General features: G+C 45.0%; 2 protein-coding genes across 3 annotated transcripts; both read left to right on the top strand.

Annotated features, from left to right (window-relative positions):
* Window positions 1–2,792: 2,792 nt before the first annotated feature.
* On the top strand, window positions 2,793–5,659 carry LOC131261234 (major facilitator superfamily domain-containing protein 6). Its single transcript, XM_058263214.1, has 11 exons — window positions 2,793–2,938; window positions 3,009–3,272; window positions 3,340–3,576; window positions 3,663–3,798; window positions 3,865–4,200; window positions 4,273–4,434; window positions 4,505–4,774; window positions 4,851–4,947; window positions 5,012–5,095; window positions 5,166–5,374; window positions 5,438–5,659. Exons 1-11 carry the CDS (start codon window positions 2,793–2,795, stop codon window positions 5,657–5,659), a joined length of 2,163 nt encoding a protein of 720 aa, XP_058119197.1.
* Window positions 5,660–9,310: 3,651 nt separating this feature from the next.
* LOC131261236 (glycerol-3-phosphate acyltransferase 3) lies at window positions 9,311–20,575 on the top strand. 2 transcript variants are annotated; one of them, XM_058263216.1, is made up of 7 exons: window positions 9,311–10,032; window positions 14,977–15,633; window positions 15,813–16,049; window positions 18,002–18,235; window positions 18,397–18,512; window positions 18,583–18,723; window positions 18,801–20,575. In XM_058263216.1, the coding sequence occupies exons 1-7, from the start codon at window positions 9,880–9,882 to the stop codon at window positions 19,096–19,098; spliced, it is 1,836 nt and encodes a 611-aa protein (XP_058119199.1). In that variant the 5' UTR covers window positions 9,311–9,879; the 3' UTR covers window positions 19,099–20,575. The 2 variants fall into 2 exon arrangements, with proteins under 2 accessions (XP_058119199.1, XP_058119200.1); XM_058263217.1 differs by lacking the exon at window positions 15,813–16,049.
* Window positions 20,576–24,034: the final 3,459 nt, after the last annotated feature.

Here is a 24,034-nt window from a genome sequence, read left to right as displayed (position 1 = left end):
ACACGTACTTTGAGGTTTCCTTGGATCTACCCGTTCATAACCTAACCTTCGATGAGAGCCGATAGGACGAAAGACATAACTTCTTCTCGTAAATAACACGGACAATTGGAGCGAAGGAGTCTAAATTCAGTACCGATCTAGACTGGATACGTTCTAAATGATTGGTTTGAATTATGTGCTTCAGGTTGATGGCTTTTATTGAACTTGTATGACTGTAATGCTAGAGCTTTGATAAGTATCAATCTTTACAGCTTTATCTTTATGAGAACTATCTTTATAGCCGTACGCATGTCCTCTTAATGGCACATATTTAAACGCAAAACGAAAGCAATCGTTTATTTTATATTTTATCCTTCAGTTTACGCGGTTATACGGTTGGTGCCACCATCATTAGATGCACCAACCAAATGGTGTTGAATTATCGATCGAGAACCCGCCTTGGCAAACGCCTAGGGGAAATGAATTACATCGGTGCTAATGGTACACCAAAAAGCGCTCATCGCATAATGTAATGGTGCTTGTTTGAAGCCAGAGATTTTCCACGCAATCGATCCGTACCCCTAGACCTATTTTTACTTTTGTGGTAGCTTTTAGAACCGCTTGAATTGTAACGCCGTTTATCCCAAACATTATGCATGGGGTCTCTAAGACCAGGATTCGAAAGCTTCAATTGCCACGGTGTATAAGTGAAATGTGCTTGAGCCAATAGAAGTTTTAGATCAAAACTATTCTGAATTCGAATAATAAGATTCGCCAGCTATACATAGTACACGTTCCCAGGTTGGCGAAAATACGTTCTCCTCTTAATATTCTAAAGATAAACTTAGAGCCTAGACGATATATACAATAACAGACGATTTACAGAGACTGATGATGAAAAAGTGCTGTCGTAGGAACAAGACGAATCAAAACGACGAATGTTACAGGAGAACCGCGTCCAGAAGGGACCTCAAATAACAAGAATTCCTACACGCAAGGCTAGACCCAGCGCAGTAGTTCCTATAATGCCATAACGATTGGACCGAACGTTTTGTCTTCCACAATTATCTAATAGAGGCAACTTTGAAAGACAACCTATGCTGGTGCCAGTACGATGGTGCTTCCCTTTTATCAGCGCTTCCTTTTGGATATTTCAGAAAAAGTAGAAGAGAAAATCGCTCAAAATAGACATAAATCACTAAGGAACACACATGCCATTCATGAGCATCAGGAATCATCAGGTAATCGTTACAGCGGCCCGATGTACTCGGGATTACATTTACGAACAGGAAGAATCGAAGACGAGACTAATACAACAAACCAGAAAACAAACATTATGAAAATAAATTATCTGTGATATCAGCATATATATTGTATGGTTTAAGAATATGTTGTTGATATGAACCGCAGACATCACAAAACCCTCGGTACAGATATTTGATGCACATCAATACAGTTTTCTCTTCGTCTCCGGACTATCAGCATATGGATTTTAGATGTATACTCTCCTACTTTTGGAACGCATTTCTGCACCGATCAATTACAATAGTCCAAGCCGATGAGCGTTTTAGGCTCAGGTTTTATCGTATCAAACTTTGCCTCTTCTGGAATATAATGTAAAAGATTTATAGCCATAAGAACGTAAGTTGAAATAGTAAATAGTTTTACAATCTTTGTACATTTTGGATGAAATAAATGCAATTTGAAATCGATGTCATAACACGAAATGAAATAGATAGAGGTGGTCTCCCCGCCGCAATAACGATTCAGGTAGTATCGTTTCCCTTATTACGAAAACACAAACGGGTTCGTGTGCGAATGATTTGAATTTCGAAATACCATGAAACGATGAAAGCAGGTAAGTATAACGGCCGAGGCAAGTATCCAACGGTCCTATCACGTGCTGTCACCGTACTCCTACTCCGGACCGGAGCTTCCAAGTGACGGAATTTTGCTCTACAGCAGCGCTTTCCAGTGCGCAGGTCCAAGGAAAAGCACCACTCGTCCGCGTCCCCCGTTGGAAAGGTTTATTTGGTTGGATTTTTCTTGGATGTTATCGATTATCTCTCGAGACTCCCCCTAGGGCAGCCCGTGACGAGACGTGCTGTACGTGTACGTGGTGTGCCATCGCTGAAGCTTTCTGAAGGACCGTTCCGTGCCGGACTTCTTCGGAGTGCTTTTTCGCTTCGGAAGCGTAAGAAAAACCATCTCCAACCAGAGCCAGTAAAGGTGGAGATTGAGTTTGGACTTTGCTCGCTGGTGTCGGGGTCCTTCTGCATTCGCATATTGTAAATGAGTAGTGTGAGTTCACCATAGCAGCTTTTCTTCGATTGTGAGTTCGCGAAAGCGTTACACTGCATCAGGTCATCAGCAACACTTGGCCCTACCTTTGCCAAAAGTGACCATCGGCCTATATAGAGCATATCGGAAGAAAGGTTCAAAGGTTCCCTCAAAAAGGCAGTTGTTGGGTGTTGGGAAAAATTGGGATCGTTCGCACCGTTTGACATTGGTATCGGATTGCATGGGTTATGTCACTGCTGTAGTAGGAGTGCGAAGTGCTTCCAGTTGGGGAAGGAACGGTGTATCGGGAAGGAAATCGATGCCCTTGTAAGGGTGGGTGCGTTGTGTAGGTGTGGACCGAATTGGTTCGACGGTATAATCCCTTCCTCGACGTACGGTGGTGTAACACAAACAACGTGAAGAAACATTGCTGACCTGGTAGCTCGCCAAGTTCTGTTTGGGGAAAACCGTATCGATTGAACGTGTAGGAAAAATATTCCTCGAGTGAAGCAGCTCCAGCAAGCAGGAACAAAATGCAACCCTTTTCGAACGATTACGGTGGAGGGTACGGTGGAAATGAGTACGGTCAGCAGCCCGAGCAGGAGATTCCGATGCGCCCGCAGGGTGTTGCCAGACCGATGGTGGACCCGGAAGCCATGGGTGAAGTGGACCCAACACTGTAAGTGCTCCAAGGAGGTCCTCACGTGGACTTGGTTGGATATGCATGGTAAATGAATTCTTCTCTTCAGCTACCCTCAGGCGAAGGAGTCCACACACAAGATCCGGGGTAAATCGGATATCCTCGAGATGCTATTCGGTTCGGTCGATCAGGAGCTGCTGCCGGTGAAAACGTTCTACTTCTTCTTCTACTCGGCCTTCGGGTCGCTGTTCCCACTGATGGGTGTCTACTTCAAGCAGATGGGCATGAACCCGGGTCAGTGCGGTTTACTCATCGGTACCAGACCGTTCGTAGAGTTTCTTTCGGCACCGTTCTGGGGCAGTTATGCCGATCGGTAAGTCAGCTAAATACGGTTTAGGAACGCCAAACGTAACAACCACTTGTCGATCGTATATTCGCAGTTGTAAAAAGGGTAAAATGCTCCTGATAGCATCGCTCGCTGCGTGGATTATCTTTACGCTTCCACTGGGATTCATCCAACCGCCAGCTACCAGCTGCATTGAGCGCAAAAATGCCACTGACTTTGAGCTACGGACTCCCCAAGTGCCCCGGATCCTGAAGCGCTCCATCGACGAGAGTATGCTGGAGGAGATCAGCTTCGGAAAGTACACTACCGACAACGATAATTCATTCACAAGGTACACGAAAACCTAAGCCATCGATGTTGTATAGTAACAATTAGGCGTTTGTAACTAAAACAAATGTATCCTTGTATTTCCCGCAGAGTGGAACGTGCGGCACGACCAGTTGCGGCGGCCGGTGTATCACCGCTCGATGTAAGCTACGCCAACAACTTCAACGAAAAGCTTCACCGAGATTGGGTCTCACCGTTGTTTTCATCGATCGTCTATAGAACTGCCGTAAGTATTTGGAGGATGTTCTTCCCCTACAAGGTCCATCAACTCAACTCATTGATCTTGTTGCAGGATATTCAAAAAGCCTTCTTCTTACTGCTGCTCCTGGTCATCATAGGCGAATTCTTTAGTGCTCCGGCAATAACACTCGCGGACTCGGCCGTCATAACCATCCTGGGCGAAGATGCCGACCGTTACGGCCACCAGCGTATGTTCGGTTCGCTGGGATGGGGCTTGGCCATGTTTTTCGTCGGTATTGCACTGGATCACTCGACGGCGTTCCCCGACCACCCGTGCGGTCCCGAAAAGCAGGAAAAGAACTACACCATCTGTTTCGCCACCTTCTCCGTGCTGATGGGGGCGGCACTGATCTCGGCCACTCAGATTACCTTCAAGTATGACTACTCGGTAAGTCATCGCGTACTCTCATCAATCGTTAGGATAAACATAAGTGGTTTTGTTTTACGAATTCGCCACCAGCAGCAACAGGAACCGGTTCAGGTGGAGAAAGTCCCTCAGGAAATGACGCACGAGGAGCAAATGCAGGCACAGCTCGCACAGCAACTTCAGCTACCATCTCTTGCAGCAAGTGGCACGGGAATGGCCAGTGCAGCTCCACCACCAGCAGCTCTTGGAGCGCAGGTAAGCGGATCGATCTTCACACCTCTGTTGTAGAACACAAATTACAAATCATCAACCGGCCATCTTCCAGACGAAAATGTTTGCACAAACTACACGCGAAATGCCGGAATGGGTAACGGTACTGCGGCAGTTTAAGGATCTCAAGTGCGCCTCGTTCCTGTTCGTAGCCTGGTTCATGGGTTTCGGCATCGGGCTCATCTTTACCTTCCTATTCTGGCACCTGCAGGACTACGGAGGTTCACCTACCCTGTTCGGTGTGGCCTCGGTTATCAACCACATCTCAGAAATCTTTGCCTACTTCTTCAGCTTCCGATTGATCACCCAAATTGGCCACGTTAAGGTAGAAAAGAATTAAATGTTGCAACTTCGAACACGGCACTTATTATATACACTATTTTGGGTGTATTCCTGTGCAGGTACTGTGCCTTGGATTGGTTGGTAACATTCTTCGGTTCCTGTACATCTCTTATCTGAAGAACCCCTGGTGGGTGTTGCCGTTTGAGTTCATGCAAGGTATGTTGCGAATATTAGTGGAATTTCGATCAATTAAAGCTCACCAATTGGTTTGTGTTTCAAGGTATTACGCACGCTGCAGTTTGGGCCGCCTGTTGTTCTTACATTGCGCACAATACACCACAACATCTAAGATCGTCCGCTCAGGGTAAGGCCGTTTTCGGGTGAAGCCAACTTTAGAATGTGTTCAAAACTGTTTTGCATTTCTTACTATCCAGGTGTACTTCAGGGACTTCATCACGGTTTGGGTAGAGGCTGCGGTGCCGTTATTGGTGGAATGTTTGTCACGTACTTTGGCACTACGGCCACCTTCCGGGGATACGGTATTACCTGCATTCTGGTGCTGGCAGCGTTCGTGTTCATCAACTTCTACCGCAAGGACGAAGGCTTCATCTCGGAGATTCCCACCACGGAGGATCCACATCAAGTAAGATCGATGACATCTATTTCGTTTAAGAGAGCGTACACTAACTTTGTGGCGTACTTTTAGGTGGCAGAGGAGACAGCCCACTTGGCCCCGCACGGTGTCCCCAGTAATCCGATACCGCGTGCCCTATCGAGCACCCGGCTGAATGAAATCGGCCAGCAGAATGCCGACAATGGGTACGGTACGTACCAGACTACCGGTGGTGCCCTGGACGTGCCTGGAGGAGCACCCAAAAACCCATTCGGTGCTCCACAGGGTAATGTGTACGGTGGAAATCAGTACTAAAACCTCACAGCACTCAAGCACACACAAACCCAGACAAAAAGAATGTCACCGACAGTGGTATGAAACTTTAAAGCAAACATGTAAACGTTGACTGAATCATATAGGTTGGTACAGGGGACGATGTAGTCGAGTGAGACACACAACAGGATCGATGTCTTGAACAACAGACACTCTAGAATGTAATGGATAACAACTTTAAACTCACTTAAACAAAAAAAAACTATCGAGCAAACAAGACCGTGTACATGAGCTCAAGCATAAGCCATTCAGCCATTCCGGGCCACCGAGCTGTTTGAGGCAGGAGAAGGACTATGTGAACCATTACTAGGTATCCTCGGCTAACGGCGAGCCGATACCATAGCCTTGGTCGTGGTTGTTAGCAGCTAATCCTTAGACGGTAGAGCACGAGCGGCATAGCATTTCACTCGTTTAATAATCCCACCATAGAGACCACCTTCGTCGCGATTCGTCGGTGCTATCGGTGGGTAGCAGCGCCCCATGGACTGGAAACATTCCGGACTTGGGACCGCAAAACAAAAAAAAACTTGTCTTACTTTAAGTTTCCCAAAAACCAAACAAAATGCTCCTGAAACGATCAGCAATCATGACGGTCGCGAACGCGATCTTTCCTCTATTAACTACTACTAGTACTACTAACTTATCGCTATCGCTAGCACTAGTCGTTATGTAAGCGCATCTTGCGCCAAGCAATTGTCGGAACCTCCAGCATACACTCGTCTTTCTCTTCGTTGATGTTTGGAACTATTCATATTATACTAGAGACGGCCACTATTCGATTGTTATGTAGTGGCGCGCGTACGGCGAGAGGCGCCTCAGAAAAGGTACTCAGTACTCTATCATCGCACATCATATACCGATTTCGCTAGTGAATCGACCTTTCGGTGGAACATCTGTTTGACTATCTTTTAAGTGAAACTGGACAAGTATTAACTAGTTAAAGTCGACTAAACGAAACGATAAAACAATTCAAAGTGTGTGTATGTGACTGTTGTGTGTAGAACGTAATGTGCAACGTGCTGCAACACGAGATGGCACGAAGCAGATGGGTTCGTTATAAAAGGATAGCACTACCGACACCCTCTACTATTCGAGTGATTAGTATAGCGTAATCTAGGGATAGCCCTAGCAACTTAACGCAACTCACAAAGGATACGATAGGGTATAGAATAATAATGGGTGTGATTGTACAACTCTCACACTCTCTTTCTCTGTTTGTCTATTGGTGTGTCTGAATGTGTGCTAGAAGAGATTGGTCCATTGTAAATCAGAAGAAAACCTCTAAGGATTGTATTTCTTTTCATATAGCATGGACATTAGTGGCTGCCTTCACTGCTTGAAATCGGTTAACCATCGACGAATGATAGTGAAAGAAACACATTTTCTAAATGATTTGTTATGAGTTTAAAAATAATATTTGGAAACACGTGGAAGCTTTTCAAACGAAACCAAAAGAATCGAAATCTATATGTTCACACAGTATATCAATGGCACAACGAATACTAGGTTTTTTGGCTTTCGATCGGACGACTACGATCGAACGTTGGGTTTTTGTTGGTTGTTTTCGGTTATGTTTGATAAATCGCGTAGCGCTTTGTAGGGTTCGGTAGCCTTTGTTTAACGATTCCCATTTCCATAGGCAATCGGGGTAGCATGCAAACAGACGAAATGCAAACAATCTGATAGAATGATAACAATTTTACACAACAGATATGAACAAAAACAAAAACGTAAACAAAACACGCAAAAGCTTTATTAACTCTAGCGATACATCATTACGCATATCAGTTTCCAACCTTATATTTGAACAGTGTTTTTATTCAGAGAAGTATATTTAAAGCAAAGCATAAACATGTACGAAACGGTGTGCAGAGATTGTTGTAATATGCGGGCGATGTTGAATCACGGAATCAGAAGGACATTGGATAAGTCTATCCAAGACACAGGCGTCTGATATAACAGAGAGTATTTACTAAATATAGCAAAATATATATACACTTCACATTTCACACTGCACTGCTACAGTAAAAACGAGACAAAAGGAAGGCAATCTGGACGTGCACACTCTGGTATACTCTTAGTTGCGACTGTTTGCGTTAACAATTATAGCGGAGAAACTGTATATTTATTTATTTTATTGTTCAGCATTTCAAAAGAGTTCGAAATATGATAGATTTAGTTCGATGTTTAAATTGTTGATAAATTAATTAGTCTTGCTAGTTTTAAAAACCTAATCGAATCGTAATACTATTTTCAAGTTTTAATTCTTTCTATAAAACCATACCAATTCCTAGCGATTTCAGAACATCTGATGTCTCTGATGTATTCGTATCCCACTAGATGTTTGCGATGCCGTAAAACGAAAACCTGAATATACTTAAAAATAAAACAAAATAATTTATGATATTAAAGAAATTACTATATTCACACTGGCACCAAAGTAAAGCCAATGATCAAACAAACATGAACATAACCATTCCACAAAATGATGCCCATGATCGATGTACAGCACCGACTATTGAGGAATAAACGTAAAAATTCTTGCAATGTAAAACGCACTCACACAGAATTATCGTAAGAACTGCACCACAATGAAATTATGCTGTAAAGGAATCCTAACTGCATATGCAATCTCACCATCATGGGCAAATAAAGATAAACTCAAAGAAACATACGATTGTTTTAATGTAACATTTTTCATTATTGTAAGGCAGTTCGGGCTATAAATGATCTGAGAGTTCTATACCTGAATGTAGAGAGAAGAACCTCAGTTGAACGATTTCTTATTTTCGTTCGTCCACGTGTTATTTTTTCAAAGTATCACTCCATGGCGTTTTCAACTTGACACTATAAACGAACTCTTTTGCATGCATCGTAATGATCAAGATTGCTTAAAAACCAGGTTATAGCCAAAAGCCTTCGATTCAGTTTCTCCAAATTTAATTTAAAAAAAACTTTAAACGAAGTTGTGTGTCTTAAAGTGGGGAGTCTAACGCTAAATTAGGCCAAGCCACTATAAAGTTATAAACAAATTAGTCATTTCCGTTATTGTTCAAAATTATGACCAAGGTTTTTGAAGCTTGTTGGTACGTTGTCAGCTTCGTTCTAGTGATGAGAAAACCGAATCTCTACTAGGTATGCGAATCTCCAAATCCGAATCCCAATCAATTGAACATTCCCGAGACGATGTAAACCAATCAATGGTGCTTCAGAAAGCGTTCATCCTAATTTTAAGTAATCAAGTATGAATAAAATCAAATCAGAACCGAATCAAATCGACTCGCAAGCAAATCCAAACTGACTCAAATCCCGAGCGAATCAAATCTGATCTGAATCCGTCAAATGAGATCGAGTCCCGATTGTGCCAACACTAGTTCCTTGATGAGGCAGATGTGTATCTACGTCACATTCAAATATTTATTTCATAAACTAAGAATTTAGGAAGAATCTTCGTTGCATCAAGCTGTTTGTCTTCAAAAGACCTTTCATTTGAGGGGTCTATCGCTCAAATTGGCCGAGGCACTAAAAAGTTATTAGCAAATTAGCTATTTCAGGGACCAAGCTTGTTGATGCCATGATTCTGGGAAGTGTGCGCTGACAGCAAACTTCGCAGATGTGTTCCGGCGATGAGACGCGATTGACGTACAGCTGCGGTGCGTAGAAAAGAAGCGGTGGTTTGTTGTGGGCTGTTCTGTATCCCGTGGTTTGGTGATAATGACGGCGTTTCTGGTAAAATCGCGGATGTTGGTGACGGAAAATCGGAAAACAACAATCAACTGATTGTCTACTGTGTGTCGCATCAGAGCAGGCGGAAAGCAAATGCACCAAAAGTATCGAAGTGGTTTGGCAGAAAAAAAACGATCGAACGGCGCTAGACGTTGACGGTGGTTGTGTGGTTCGACGGGGCCGGTCCTTGGGACGACCACGCGGTTAGAAACGCGAAGTGAAAACGCAGGCAAACTACTGCGACGGAGTGCAGTGTGAAAGAAGTACAAACCTTCGCCTCCTTGGACCGACGGCGGGGAAGCGCGACTGCAGCGCGGGGTTACTGAAGGTTGACGGAGCGCGCCGTGACAGCGCACGACGGACCAGCGCTGGCATAACATTGTGCATGGGTTACGTAGTGATTTCGCCGTGATTCGAAAAGCTTCCAGAACCTATCACCTTTCGACGACGGCCCGTGGCCACTCCGACACATCATCATGGGTGGACTACTGGCGCTCGGGTCCATCATGTCCATGATAACGCTCACACCGTTCTTCGTTTTCCTGTTTTCCATCGTGTTTATGGCATCGATCGGAAAATCGTTCGGTGTGCGGCGGCTGTACGTGAATCTGTTGGTGAAAATCTTCGAGGTAAGTACGGGTGAGAACGCGGGCCATCCACTTTGCGGCATGAATGAACGAAAATCGTCCTAACGACGAGGTCGTCCTGATTGTCTACGTCAGCGCGTGAAAACGCCGCGACCCCGGATCCCTTGCGCATCTTCCTGTTAGTGAGCCGGAGAAGAAAATTGTTGCTCATCGTCCGGAAAACTCCCACACCGGCCAGGATGGCGCTATCCGACGACGATGAGCGCATCGTAAAACAGCAACATCAAGTTGCCCCATCATGTGTGTGGGAGGTTGTCTTGTGTCTCGCGGCAAAATCAATACTCTTCATTCGTCTGCGTCTGGTTTCAGGATGTTCATCTTTTCGCAGAAAACAGATCAAATCGATCCGGTAGGCGAGTGAGTTTCAACCTTTATCCTTGTGTCGCCTGGTGGGCGAATGTTTTGATTTCTTCTTCAATGGCACTCAACGACGATTACATTCCGGGTGCTTACTTTCCTGGGATGTATTACGAATTTCCCAATATTTTCGTAACAAGGAGGCTCATACCAAGAGCAATATCGATTGAAAATGTGACTGCGGTAGGATTCTATTAGAGAATCAATCGTTCCACACGTCCTACCGAATGAAGCGATTACTTGTCATGCATACGGGCTGGACTTTAGCTCGAAAAGGGGTTACCGTGCCGGCGAAACGCTGCCGGATTTATCCAATCGGGAGTGGTGCCTCCATAATCGATAGCGCGCCGTTGTCGTCGCCGACACCATGAACGGTCAGCAAATTTCCGTTTTCTTTATTATGCCACCCCAACCGTCGCGTCAAAGGCAAAGGAAGGGACTTGGCTAGCTGGGGTGTTTTTGTAGAAATACTGCTGAATCATCGACGAACCTTATCAAATTCGCTGCTAAGACGCTTGTTGTTTCATGCGTATTTGACTTCTACCCCTATCCCGGGCCCGTCTAACCCAGGACCTGAAACCGTTGCTTATGTTTTCGGTCGGTAACGTCGTAAGACGTTTGGTACCGCACCAGAAAGGGCAGTTGGGGTCACGGCTCAACTTGCTAATGCGCTCGAAAAACACAGAATTAATGAAAAATCATTTTTGTTCCGTAGGTTGCGGTACAGAATGTCCCGTTAAAATTGCATCAGCGTGTTTGATTACATGCTGCCATGGAAACAACTTCGATTACTTCCTCTCCCGTGTGCGAAGGAACTGATCTAGTTGTCATTGATCCTCCATACCAGCTGTAACCTGTCCACTGCAGCTATGGGAAATACTTCCGCAGGAAGTGATGGATGACCTCCTGGCCCGCATAGGTTACGAGCGTCAGGCGGGTGCTCAATCACATGCGGCACACGAGTGGCACGATGCGGTGCCGTATGCACTATTCACGCCCGATGCCGTGGCTCGGCTCCATTATCTGCTGTTGTGACCGTGAAATTATAATCACCTACCCTTGCCAACCCGTTGGGCTGCAGCGATTTCGCGACCCCAGGTCGCTCAACATGCGGTGGAGTCGAGCGTGTTCCATTACTGTTTGGTGCGTGATGTTCGCCCCGTTCTAACCTTCCATGCTGGAGGAGTTTTGCGCACGGATTCCACCAACACACATGAGCGCATCCTCGCTTGACTATCTACAATGTTTTGTTGTACGTTTTTTTTTTAAGGTACTGACCAGTTGGATGAGCGCTTTGTTTAACCAGCGATGTGAAGCTATTTTTATTTACGCGATCCAATGCGAATGCTGATGAGTACACGGATCGATTCTGATAATGGCCAACAAGAAAATCCCGCCCATTCTGTGACGTCGTCGTCGGGTGTGCGAGCAATAATGTGCAACAACGGGAAGCACTGGGAACGCGCGGGGACGCATCTGACGAGCCCCCAATCGAAAGCCGGTTGCATTTGTTGTCATTTTCCCTTTCTTACACCTCCCTTCGTTGGCGGACGATCGGCGTGTGTTTACATGGCCGGTGCCGGTGAACCAAAAAAGTAGTTCATCCGTCCCGTTGAGCAGACAAATGTCTCGTGGATGTTATTGTGCCGAATGGCGATTCCGAAATTGATGTCAGACGAATGATGCGACAGTAACAAAGCGGTCACGCTTGATTGAATGGACGTGTGCGCCCATCCGTCTCAGCAAAAGGTGCAGTAGTTCTAGGGTAGACGAGTTCAAGAGTCGTTTTGTCTGTCCTCATACTCCCTGCGGAACTCTAACTTAACGCGAATGCATTAATAGTTAAGTGAGCTTGACATCCGTGGACATGCTTGAACCTAGTGTACCCGCGCAACCGATTCGCTATACTTCCACGACATCTTTGGAAACCCTATTTGAGAAGCTCTTTAATGTGGGTACGATAATGACATGATCTTGCTTGCTATTAAACCACCTTCCGCCAAACAGCGCCCTAACACTTGATTTGCCACTTCATCTCCCTGCAATCGTTTTATCTTCCTAGATAGCTTATCGGTGCACATATGCACTTCATTCTTCACAGCGTCCCATTCCCTTCGACTCTATCGGAAGGTTTAATTATTTTCTTGTCGCACCGTATGGTTTGTGTTTCTTTTTCCCCTATTATTAGCACCCCCGCGCGCACTTCATTTGATTTGATCTAGTAGGGCTTCAGGTGTTCGTACGCAAAATCAATGAACACGCAAAACAAATATATTTTATATCTGTTGGCCAACAAACGCTAGCGATAAGATTAGATCTCCCGCTCGCCGGGATCCGCAGCATTTTGTGCTTTCGGTTCGCAAGAGTTATTGCTGATACATTTATCGCCATTTGTTCGACCCCGCGACAATTCCCCCTTCGTGGCATGAGTTTGCTTAATTATTTTCCTTGTTGTATCATTTTTTTTTCTTTCGGCCAAAACATAGAAAAATCGTATCGCAAATGATAAAGATTGCACAACCAAAAATTTCCAGTGAAATGTTATTACGCGGCCCGTAAAATGTGTGACGTCCAAGCTCGTAAGCGTAATGAATGATTTTTGGTTTTGTTTTGCAGGACAATGGGGTAAACCGTACGAAATAAATTCAAATATTGCTTGTCGAAACCACCATACTATTTTCAAATAAGTCTTGCTATGTTATTCAGTTTATAAAAGAGTAAAACATAATTATGCCGGTTAACCCAAAACATGCATCATCAAATTGCTTTACAATTGTTTTTAATCTTTTCATGAAAGCTGTTTTAGTAACGAACAAGGAAATATTAAATTCCATTCCAAGCATACCTCCTAGTTTTGATTTTCTCGTTTCAGAATTTTTCAAATGTAATCAAGTGACTGACATCTTCTTGTGAAAAAATGCTTCAAGCTCGTTTTCATGTTATCAAGTGAAATTCATAGAAGCACAGAACAGATTAAATTACGAAGAAATTACGAGAGAAATGTTGGTATATTTTTATCGCTATCTTTCTTCCAAGCAAATGAAAGTGTACAATGCAAATGTCACTTAAAGATTTTGAAATAAGTGTATTTTTTGTATTAGTAAATCCATTACATGTTCTGCAGCATCCCTGTTCTTTAGATAAGGATTTTCCAAACCCCCGGAGGCATTTGTTCAACAAATGCTTGCTTCATTTTTTGTATACGCCAATTTGTCCTCTTTTAGAGATTCTATCCTGGGGAATTTGCGCACCCTACGGACGGCTCGGCACACGGCACTCGCGGGGCCAGTGTTTGATGGTTTCCATGCTCCGGTCTCAGTTTGCTTACCAATTACTTTATTTATTTGCTCTATTACGATCCCCGGTGCGGAAGCCATGTCGTCGTTGTCGACGGCGATGTCATCGGTTTAAAGGCAACGGCGAGGGCAGAAGATTGGGAGTGGGGGGAAGTTGGATGCACTGGAACAACAGAACGGACACCCTTAGAACCACCGGGGAACGATAGGAATTCTCTAACACCTTCGCACCAACGAGCGGCGGGGTGAGCACGTGGGTGCAAGGGCATCGGATGGCGTGATTCCTTTTGCACACAAACAAACACATGCAGACCTCGCGGTATAGATGTGGCCCCCTAGGAAACACAGCTGATCCGATGTAAATAGAGAATCGTTGTCTTGGCGGGAGAGAGAGAGGGGGGGGGGGGGGGGGACACTATGTTACGGAATAGTTGCAGCAGTAAGACGGTTGCGGTTGGCAATCAGAGGCAATTTTCCTCACTTCCCCGCACGTATCGGGAGAAAAAGTAACCGATAGTGGCGATGTGAATAAACCTTTGGAATTGTGTGTGTTTATTTACGCGCAGTATGCAGTTGATAAGCATAACACGTGCTGGCACATGTTTCAGAAAAACAGATAATAAAAGTGAAGAGCAATAATGTTGGAATACATCTATAACTGATCTTTCTTCGCCAAAACTTATTTAAGCAATATTCAGAGGTAGGTAACCTTGAAAAAAACCACCATGCAAATGCGCTGTTACCAAATTTGCATCCCGTGCCAAGGGTAGCGCCACGGTGGACTGACGAAAACGTTAATTCTCTATGGTTTAGTGTGAGATGAGCGAAGATGTTGGCCTTTTCGGTTGACCTCCAGCAGGAACAATCCGCTTAGCCAATCTTGTCTCTCTAGATCGATGATGATCACGCCGATGATGGGGATGCTTACGTCACTCTGTTTATGTTTTTTTTTTCTGCGCCCTTGTCTCATGCGTACACCGTGACGCAAGCATGAAGCGTTAATGTTTTCGGACGTAATGACAGAGAATTTGCTTTTTAGGCTATCTTCATACAGTAAGGATGGTTTAATTCTCTACGTAAATCAGACGGAAACAGTGTTTTTTTGGTATAGAAAATAGATTTTGTATTAACTTTGAATGAAGCCAGAGTCTACAAACCGAGGATAATTGATTTAATTACATTAACGATTAGCATGGCTCCTGGATATAAGAATTTTTTCATGCACTCCAATTTTGGTATCACTAATTACCCTGTTCATTGCATTTCATTTTAGTTCGGGCGACAAAATATCGAATCGGTGCGGCAACAACAGTACGCCAACATAACGAAATCGGTCGCGGAAGTAGAACAAGCCCGGGCCGCAAGCGAATCCGGCAACCAAACGACAGAAAGTAACGACATCGGTGATGGCAGTGAAACGAAGGTGAACGGAAGCATCCCCAACGGGAACAGCACGACCGGCGGCCAACACCGGCTGTCGAACGGTGGCGACGCGTCATACATCGTGAACGGCGGTAACACGGTCATTAGCCGGGCGGAGTCGCTGATTCTGTCGCCGGAAGTGATCGACGATACGCGCAGCAAAAGCACGGAACCGCACGAGGAAGACGGCGGCACGGTGGGAGAGGAGGGCACGGACGGTGAAGACGGAGCGGGGACGGACGGTGGATCGGAAGGCGGTGAGCATGAGGCGGCCGGTTTCAAGTTGGCCAACTGCCTCGACTACGTCAAGTCCGGCATGGAGGCGATCATCGAGGACGAGGTGACCAGCCGGTTTCTGGCGGAGGAGTTGAAAAATTGGAACCTGCTGACGAGAACGAACCGACACTACGAGTTCATCAGCTGGCGGCTGACGGTGATCTGGATGATCGGCTTCCTCATACGCTACTTCATCCTGATGCCGATGCGTGTACTCATCTGCTTCATCGGGGTAAGTTTGAACGTGGCCGAGTGCTCCCGGAGGCTGTTACGGTGCCTCGCGCAGACGAGGACGAATGAAAGAACCGAATTGGCATTGACTTTCGTACACTAATTGGCTTACACTTTCCCCTGGGATGGTCTTGGTCTTCTTCCGTCGGGATGGCACGGTCCTCAAAAAAAAAAAACAAGGTGGTCTACTGCGTGATTGGCTTTGCTTTCGTCGGCATGATCCCGACCTACCGACTGCGCCGTGCGATGAACGATGTGGTGTTCAAGCACACCTTCCGCATGATCACGCGCTCGATCTCCGGCGTTGTCCGGTTCCACCATCCGGAGTACAAGCCGAAAAACTGCGGATTCTGCGTCGCGAACCACACGACCCCGATCGACATTGCGATCCTGTCGACCGACTGTACCTACTCGCTGGTGAGCAAATTGTGTGTGTGTATGTATCGGTACCGGTTTCTGCACCTGGAAAACGCTGGGGGAGAAACGCAAGGTTCTCCCGTCGTGGAATTGTTTTTGTTGTCGGGCGCATCCTTCCATCGTACGAGCCATCTGTACATATAAAAAAAACCTTCATTCGAGAATGTGTCGGACTGTGATTGTGCCCCCATTGTTGTTGTAGGGAAATCAATCCTCATAGGGAAAGATTTGACTGGTACTTGCACGTTGCAGCAATGATCCATCCATAAAATCGACCCCTCATAAATTGTATGTCGCGTCACGTATCGCGGTTGAAAGTTCGATCCATCATTATCGCTAATCCCAAACGTCCTTCATTTTCTTATCTCCCGCACGCACGTTCGTGGTTACTTCTTAAAAGCCATATGCTACCGAAACATTTGATTTGTTTCGTTGGGAATTCATTACGGGCACAGCGAACTAACTGGTTCATAAGCATTCCTATTTTACTCATATTTGGATACTCCTACTTATTGTGTTAAGAAGGCTGAAAAGATGAAGTTGCAGCTGAAATCAAATAGCACATATTGATGTATGCCGAAAATTTTTTCGTCAGGTCCTAGAATTTCTCAATGAGCATATTATGGTACACCCACATCTTGAAAGTTCTTATAATTCCTCAAGCAAAGTTCACGGATATTCCATCAGGCTGTGTATCAGCGACCCGCGCGACAACATTTCATTGTAAAGTACTTAAGATAAACTTATCGGAGCCCAACGTTAAATTTTTTTTGTTGTCCCTTCCCTTTGTACCATTTTGTTTCACTGTCAATCCCTTTCCCCGCTTGATAAAGCGAACAGATTGTCGGCGAAATTAATCTCCTAACCGCCACCTTGTCTAATTAGCGACGGCGCAGCGAAGCGTCGCTGGCTGGTCGGGGCGAGGGAAGAAGGTATGCAGAAGGCAAAGTTCAACTAAACGATAACAACAACAACCCCGATGATAGAAGTGTTGCCGACTGCTGTTACGATGCAATCGCAACCCACCAACCCTCGCGCTCGGTGCCGATGCTCTCAGTCTCGAGTGCATTGATGTTGACAAGACACGGGGTAGCGATGGCATGAAACACCTTCAGGGTGGTTGTGTCCCGCGCTTTGAGTGAATCTTGGTTAAACACTAACCGCCGTTAAACATTATGACGTCAGGTGGACAAAGTCTACTACATCGAACCCTGGGGGGAGGGAAGGGCAATTAACTGATCCGGCTAGAGAGGAGGGGCAGTTTCGTTGACAAAGGTTCGTCGTATGCGCAGACGAACAGCTGATGGCAACATAAGTCATCATAAAAGCTTTAATAGGGCTATCTTAAAGAAGTTTTGTTCATCGTTTGTTTGGTACAACTCTGAGGACGATAATCGATACAGTATCTCTAATTTTCTGTTGATAATTCAATCGCAATATAGCATCAGACAATGTTTTGTTGCGTTTTAACGTATGTCGTAAAAATGAACATTTCCTCGCAAAACACAAGACTAAGGTAATGCGCAGTTTTTGCCTCACCAGCAGATTGAAATGCTGTGTGAGTTCCTCCAACTATCCCTGTTCCCTCTGAAACAAAGAACCATGCATCTCAAGACGCACGTGATTTACCCTCTCAAGGATTAAAAGAAGAAAGTAAAGTTTTGCAAACGACGTCCACATGAGCTACGCGCAAAAAGCTATTCCACTCCCTCGAAGACCATACCATCTTAAGGCCAAAACATAAACCTTCGACCTCTCTTGTACATACTCTCGAAGTTACGAAATTCACCACCGGACCACTTCGGGTTTCATAATTGTAAATATAATTTCAACCAACTCATCCGACACTCACGCTGCGACATCCTTCGCCATCCGATTTTCTCTCTTTCTTTCCCTCACCGCCACACGATGCCATCCCCTTCGTCACATCCGTCCACAACCCCCTCGGTCAGGTCATGTGGTTAACGTTCTGCACCGCCGTGGTAGGCTGCATACCGGAGGGTTCCTTCAAGCGTACCATGGTCCGGAGCGTGCTGATTCAGTGTTTCGGCTTTCTGTCGAGTGCATTATCATCCGTGGTCAATTATCATAACATAGAAAATCGCCCATTGAATGGCATCTGCGTCGCCAACCATACCAGTCCGATCGATGTGTTAATGTTAATGTGTGACAATTGTTACTCGCTGGTAAGTAGATGAAGCGACACGCGACCGGAACGGTGGATCCCGTTCCGCCCCATGCCGATGCCACACATCCGCTGTGGCGCTGTCGTTATCGTCTGATCACGGTGTGAATGTTTCTTACTAACTTGACTCTGGTACATTTCTCATCTTCCTGCGGCGTGAAGATTGGACAGCGACATGGCGGATTTCTGGGAGTGCTCCAGCGAGCGCTGGCCCGAGCATCACCGCACATATGGTTCGAGCGAGCCGAAGCGAAGGATCGTTTGTTTGTGGCGAAAAGGTGAGACTACCCTGGGGGAGTAGCGAGGGCAATGGAAACTTGGTTTAACCTAGTGACACTTTTTCCCCAGGCTTAAGGAGCACGTGTCGGATCCAGTCAATCCACCGATCCTTATCTTCCCGGAGGGAACCTGCATTAACAATACCTCCGTGATGCAGTTCAAGAAGGGTAGCTTCGAGGTAGGCGGTGTCATCTATCCAGTGGCCATCAAGTGAGTGAGAACGGCACATAGCGGCAGCAGACGATTCAGATCATGATCGTTTCATTTCCTTCCTTTTACTTTTTTAGGTACGATCCACGCTTTGGTGATGCCTTCTGGAACAGTTCACGGTACTCGATGATGCAGTACCTCTTCCTAATGATGACGTCGTGGGCGATCGTCTGTGATGTCTGGTATCTGCCACCGATGTACCGCGGCGAGGGCGAGTCGGCGATCGACTTCGCCAACCGGGTGAAGAGCGTCATCGCCAAGCAGGGCGGTCTGGTCGATCTCGTCTGGGATGGGCAGCTGAAGCGCATGAAGCCAAAGAAGGAGTGGAAGGAAAAGCAGCAGGAAAAGTTCAGCAAGCTGCTGAAGGGCGAATGACAGGCGGCCTAGCGGTCGTCGCCGTGCCGGCACCACCGAGCGTCCTCGGCAACAACCGCCGGACCGAAGGCGATCGAGCCGGGAACGATCACGGCAGAGAATCAAACGGAGGCAGCCCCACAGTAACCAACGACAAAAGAAAAAACTCGACGAACTCATGCATCCTCCAAGGAACCATCGAACAGCATACAAACCCCCCCATTTATCCACAACGGTCAACACCGATCAAATGCCAATCGACAGTGCTCTTATACCTTTCGCTTCGACGTTTAGTGTATTTTGTTCGTGAACTAAAATTGTTCTATCCCTTCTTTGCATTTATGTTGTTAACAGAACACGTTTTGTACTGTTTCCATCTTCCGCCCGATTCGGTTTGCTCTGTTTAGGAATAGTATAAAACATCCGGATATACTTACGGTTTATAGAACCGAACCTCGTGCGCTAACAAAATGTGTTTGTTTTGGTTTTTCGTATACGATTTGCATTAACACATCTTCTATCGCTTGATTGATATTCTTTTACACTTTTTTGTCAAATCTTTTCCAAATTTCTGGTTCTGGCAAAGTTGTGTTACTTGTGATTAAACGTTTTCGCTTATGATAAAGAATTCCCAAAACGGTTTGCATTACTAACCCTTACATTTTTCTTGTATATTCCTCCCAATGGGAAGGTTCCATTTGTTAGTATGGCGCTTTAAACTATCGTCGTTCATGTTTCTTGTTATTTACATCATTCTTTTTCGAGTCTGCTAGCTCATGGCCTCTGAAGCCATCTATAAATGTTGTATACCTTTTAAAGCAAACTTGTAACAATGGGCAAACCAGCTTTATCTTGGAAAAGATAGAATCGCTAGGGCAGCTACTACCATAAATGAGTATATCCACAGTATCGTTGGTATCGTATCGTTAACGCTACCTTAAAAGCATTGCGTTGCATTGAAAAAGGAAAAGAAGGGGAAGGGATAGTGAAGGTACGGTAGGGTAAGTCGTTTATCGTGTATCATAAGACTGAAAGAAAAAAAAAAGAATAGTATGGTGATGCAGGCAGGACGCGTGATAGGAATGGCTAACGCAGACAAACAATCTGTTAGCGCATTGTACATATTGAGAGAAAGACGATTTTCTTCGACGAATGGTCCAAACAGCAGCGATTAGCGGTGGAATGTTTGAGCATATTTATACGGAACCATATGGCGCAAGTAGGTGAGTGATCAATGATATGTGCGTATGTCAATCACGGGAAGCATATAAAAAGGAAACGTTGGCAGGGACAGTGAGATTACTTAAGATCGACCAAAACCAAGTGTACGAGCCGTAGGAGGAAACAACCAAGAAACCGATACTCGAGTAACACGAGTTACACGAAATTATTGTTACTAATCAAATATGCAGTCCTTAAAGAAAACAAAACAAGCATATGATACCAATCATAAGACCATTCATTAGGTCTAACCAAAATAGATGCTATTTGAACACTACTTCTTAGGCTTGAATCTTTTACGGTTGGCACGGGATGTGATGGACCGATCGGGCATCGTGTTTGATCACTCTCGATCCTCTTTAGGAGTTTGGTTGAGTTGACCGTGAAACATTGAAAAGGTATATACTAATGTGTTGTGGTTTGTTTGGTTGTGCGTTTGTTGCAAAATTAGGAAGTAATTCATAAAAAAAACCACCGGTTAGAAAGACATAATCTAAATCCTTCCCTTCTGTGCACGGTCGCATTGAGTTTTATCGTTTCGTTCTCAAGAAGCTTCCTTATTCTTGGTGGTAGTAAAATCCCTCTGGTGCCAACCCTGTCGCAAGTAGGAAAAAGGACAGAAGTAAAAGACCCGGATTGGATTGCTAGCGATGTGATCTTACAAACGCAATGGCTTCGTCCGGTACGTGTGTTTAATGCAGTTCAATAACGCAATTGTTTCCAACGTAAGGCAAAGGTGTAAAGATTTCCACATGTCCTTTGTAACCAGTACCGAATGAGGGTGCTTCGTATTCACTATGAGTAGTCGAAAACCTCGCACCACACCATAGATTTCTTGGGAATATAGTAGACTTCCGAAAGAATACAACGTACCAAAAACAAGCCCCGACGTATGCACTAATCACAGTCCGAGACCTCACTGGCAAACCATGAACGGAGTGATGCGAATGACGACTTTTAATTTAAAACGTAAGTGAAAGCACACAACTCCGATATGTTTAACAAATATGCATAAACGTATATTGTACAGCATCGATTGTAGTGTAGAGGAAGCTAAAGAAGTGCGCAACTGTCTATAGAACACATTATTATTTAGGTTCTAGGATTCTAGCGAGCAAGGAACTGCACACCGTTAAGTAAGTACGTTGCACGTTTTCCGATCGCGTCTGACGATTTGGTAAAAATAACGATTTATTTCAACGGTTGAAAAGGAAAAGTTGATGCGGAATATCTGGTTTTGGTTCCGCGGTAGCGATCGGCGACGGGGCAAAGTATATAATGATAATGAATCACTAGACGGCTTGGTGGTACACAATTTTCGGGAGTTGGGAAACAAGGTGAACATGCTAATACCTAATACCTGTCAGTCAATGATATTTATGGTAAAGTAAGGATATAAATAGTAGCGTAGATTTCCTATTTGCGGATTGAGTGTTCGGAGAAAAAGGGTGCTCGAGTGGTTTGAGAAGCGAAACTGTGAACGTGAATAAATAATAAATGGGATTCTTTTTTCCGTTTTGTTAAACCAGTGGTTTCCGTGAAACGCTTTGTGTTAATGTTACATACCTTAGTGCATATTCCTTTTAAGTTTCAGCATATTTAAGATTGCAAACTACTGAAGATTGAACACTGGTTGCTAGCACGTGACATAAAAAGCTTAAAAGGAACTATACCGTACAAATGGCCAACACTACAGTAAGTAAAAAGAGTCAGATGTTTCTACTCATGAACATGTTGTGGGAAATGGCTCAAAAGAAAGGCTTCTTTTAATTACACTATTTTCATTTTTGTTCATTTTTTTCAATTTGTACTGTTTTTATTCTTTATTTCAGAAGGAAAGTTTAACGTAGGCCAAAGCCTGTTTATAAACAGGTTAAGCTCGGTGAAGCATCATGCAAAAAGCTCATGCCAGCGAATAAGCTTTTCAAGCATGCAAGCATCTCAAAAATATTATTGTTCTAAATCGATGGCATAAATAGGTAAGAAAATATTTTCCCTTCAATGGTTTTTGTGTCAAAAATAAACTTTCAGTTTACTTTGATGTGTATCCATAAAGGGATCCAGGAAAGGGAAACCCAGGAAATCAGACTGCTTTGATCGAGGACCACGATGTCGGTGAGTAGACTATACAGAGGCGCATAACGCAGAAGCTTTACATTGGAGCGATGAGTGCAGCGTTTAATTTTTGTATTTCAACTTAACATTTCAAATGCAAGGTTTATTTTGATACATTAGACATTATTACAACAAGGTGCAGTGTGTAACATAGTATTAAATTTCTGAATGAAACTTAACCTTATGTCTTTTAGCTGTATCTTCATGTTCATGCTTTATTGGCCAATGGTAAAATGTACACGTTTTAGCGAGAGTAAAACGAAGACAAGAAAATGAGTCACATAAATCATTTAACGACCACACCGTTGCCTTTTAATTTGGCGGCCAAACAAGCTTCAAAGCCAGTTTTTACTGAGCCGAGGTGAATTTGTGCGCGGAACAAGTTTTCCGTTGACTTTTTCGGGGAGGCCGGATCGCCGGTACGTCATGTACCTACAACCAGTGCAAACACCGCCGCACCGGTCTGACGCACCGGTTACAAAACCTATCACATGCCAGCGTCTACTGACATTTTAAAAACACGGACAGTATGGGGACAACAAAAGAAGGGAACGCGAGCGACAACGTCCCGGGGGTTGTTGCGGTTTGGGGATGAGGGGTGTGTCGGGAACCCCAGCCCACTTCCCGGTAACGAGGACCCCATCGCCAACGGCACCCGGGATTGACGTCTTTTCGGAGCCGTCGCCTTCAGCGAGGGAAGATTGGGGTTTTCCTGTCCCTGAGCGGACCAGTTCGGCCAGCAGTGCCCTCGGGGGGGCCACCGACTGGAAATTGGTGTGGTGATGCCTACGTTTTGGTCACGCATCACGTGACAAAACGCGTCGCCACCTTTTAGGCCATCGCATGAAAGCACGGCCGTGCACACACTGCAGTGTTCTTTCTTTGTGTTCCTCTGACCTTCCCGGAGAGCTTCAACGGTAAACCTGAACCGCCCACTGCAACCCCGGTAACATCTGCCAAGAGCCTTCTCGCGAAGTAACGACTGGTTTTTGCAGCCCAATTGCCGGTTGTGGCAATTGCAGTTGTGCAAGCTGTAAGAGCGTCACCGTGGATCATCGAGAAGCTGTCCGGTCGCTTCTGCGCGCGCGTCGTAATCCGACAACCCTTCCGAAAAGCCGATCCGACCGATCGGTACTACGCAACCGAGATAACGAGCGATTCGCAGCTGAAATCAAGCCTCAATGCGACTTTAATACCATATTTATGACGGTTTCTTCATTTCCGGTACAATAGACGGCGAAGGACGACATTGTTTATTGTTGGTTAATAATCTTTAATGTTATTTTGGTGTCTATTCTTTGTTGAGCTTCTTCCGATATCTTAAATTGAAATTTTACCATTGCGGTAGGTGTTTTGGTAAACCTAAATGAACGTCAAGACAAGAATTGTTTTAAATGCCATCAAATAACGGCAATCGACCAATTCCACGTGCAACCGACCGGAATGACGTCTTTCGCTGAAGAAAACTTGTCACCTTCCAGTGTAAGTTTGTTGTGCGAACAAACGTTGCACAGGTTTCCGGCATCTGGCATGGTGGCCTAGACAGGGAAAAGGTGGGAAACTTTTCTCTCGCTCGTATGGGTTTTCATTATCACACCCCGCCCCACTACCGTAAGGTCAT

The sequence above is a fragment of the Anopheles coustani genome, chromosome 3 (genome assembly GCF_943734705.1).
Source record: "Anopheles coustani chromosome 3, idAnoCousDA_361_x.2, whole genome shotgun sequence".
Taxonomy (NCBI): domain Eukaryota; kingdom Metazoa; phylum Arthropoda; class Insecta; order Diptera; family Culicidae; genus Anopheles; species Anopheles coustani.
The sequence above is the reverse complement of the archived record's forward strand: the minus strand, read 5'-3'. Positions and strand labels throughout refer to the sequence as shown.

What these genes read in the sequence shown, in the direction of transcription:
- LOC131261234 (XM_058263214.1), top strand. Translation starts at nt 2,793, where the DNA reads ATGCAACCCTTTTCGAACGATTACGGTGGAGGGTACGGTGGAAATGAG. An exon ending in GGTGAAGTGGACCCAACACT is followed by an intron (nt 2,939 to 3,008) that starts GTAAGTGCTCCA and finishes TCTTCTCTTCAG; the next exon opens with CTACCCTCAGGCGAAGGAGT. An exon ending in GCCGTTTGAGTTCATGCAAG is followed by an intron (nt 4,948 to 5,011) that starts GTATGTTGCGAA and finishes TTGTGTTTCAAG; the next exon opens with GTATTACGCACGCTGCAGTT.
- LOC131261236 (XM_058263216.1), top strand. Translation starts at nt 9,880, where the DNA reads ATGGGTGGACTACTGGCGCTCGGGTCCATCATGTCCATGATAACGCTC. An exon ending in CCGACTGTACCTACTCGCTG is followed by an intron (nt 16,050 to 18,001) that starts GTGAGCAAATTG and finishes CCCCTCGGTCAG; the next exon opens with GTCATGTGGTTAACGTTCTG. An exon ending in CGTTTGTTTGTGGCGAAAAG is followed by an intron (nt 18,513 to 18,582) that starts GTGAGACTACCC and finishes CTTTTTCCCCAG; the next exon opens with GCTTAAGGAGCACGTGTCGG.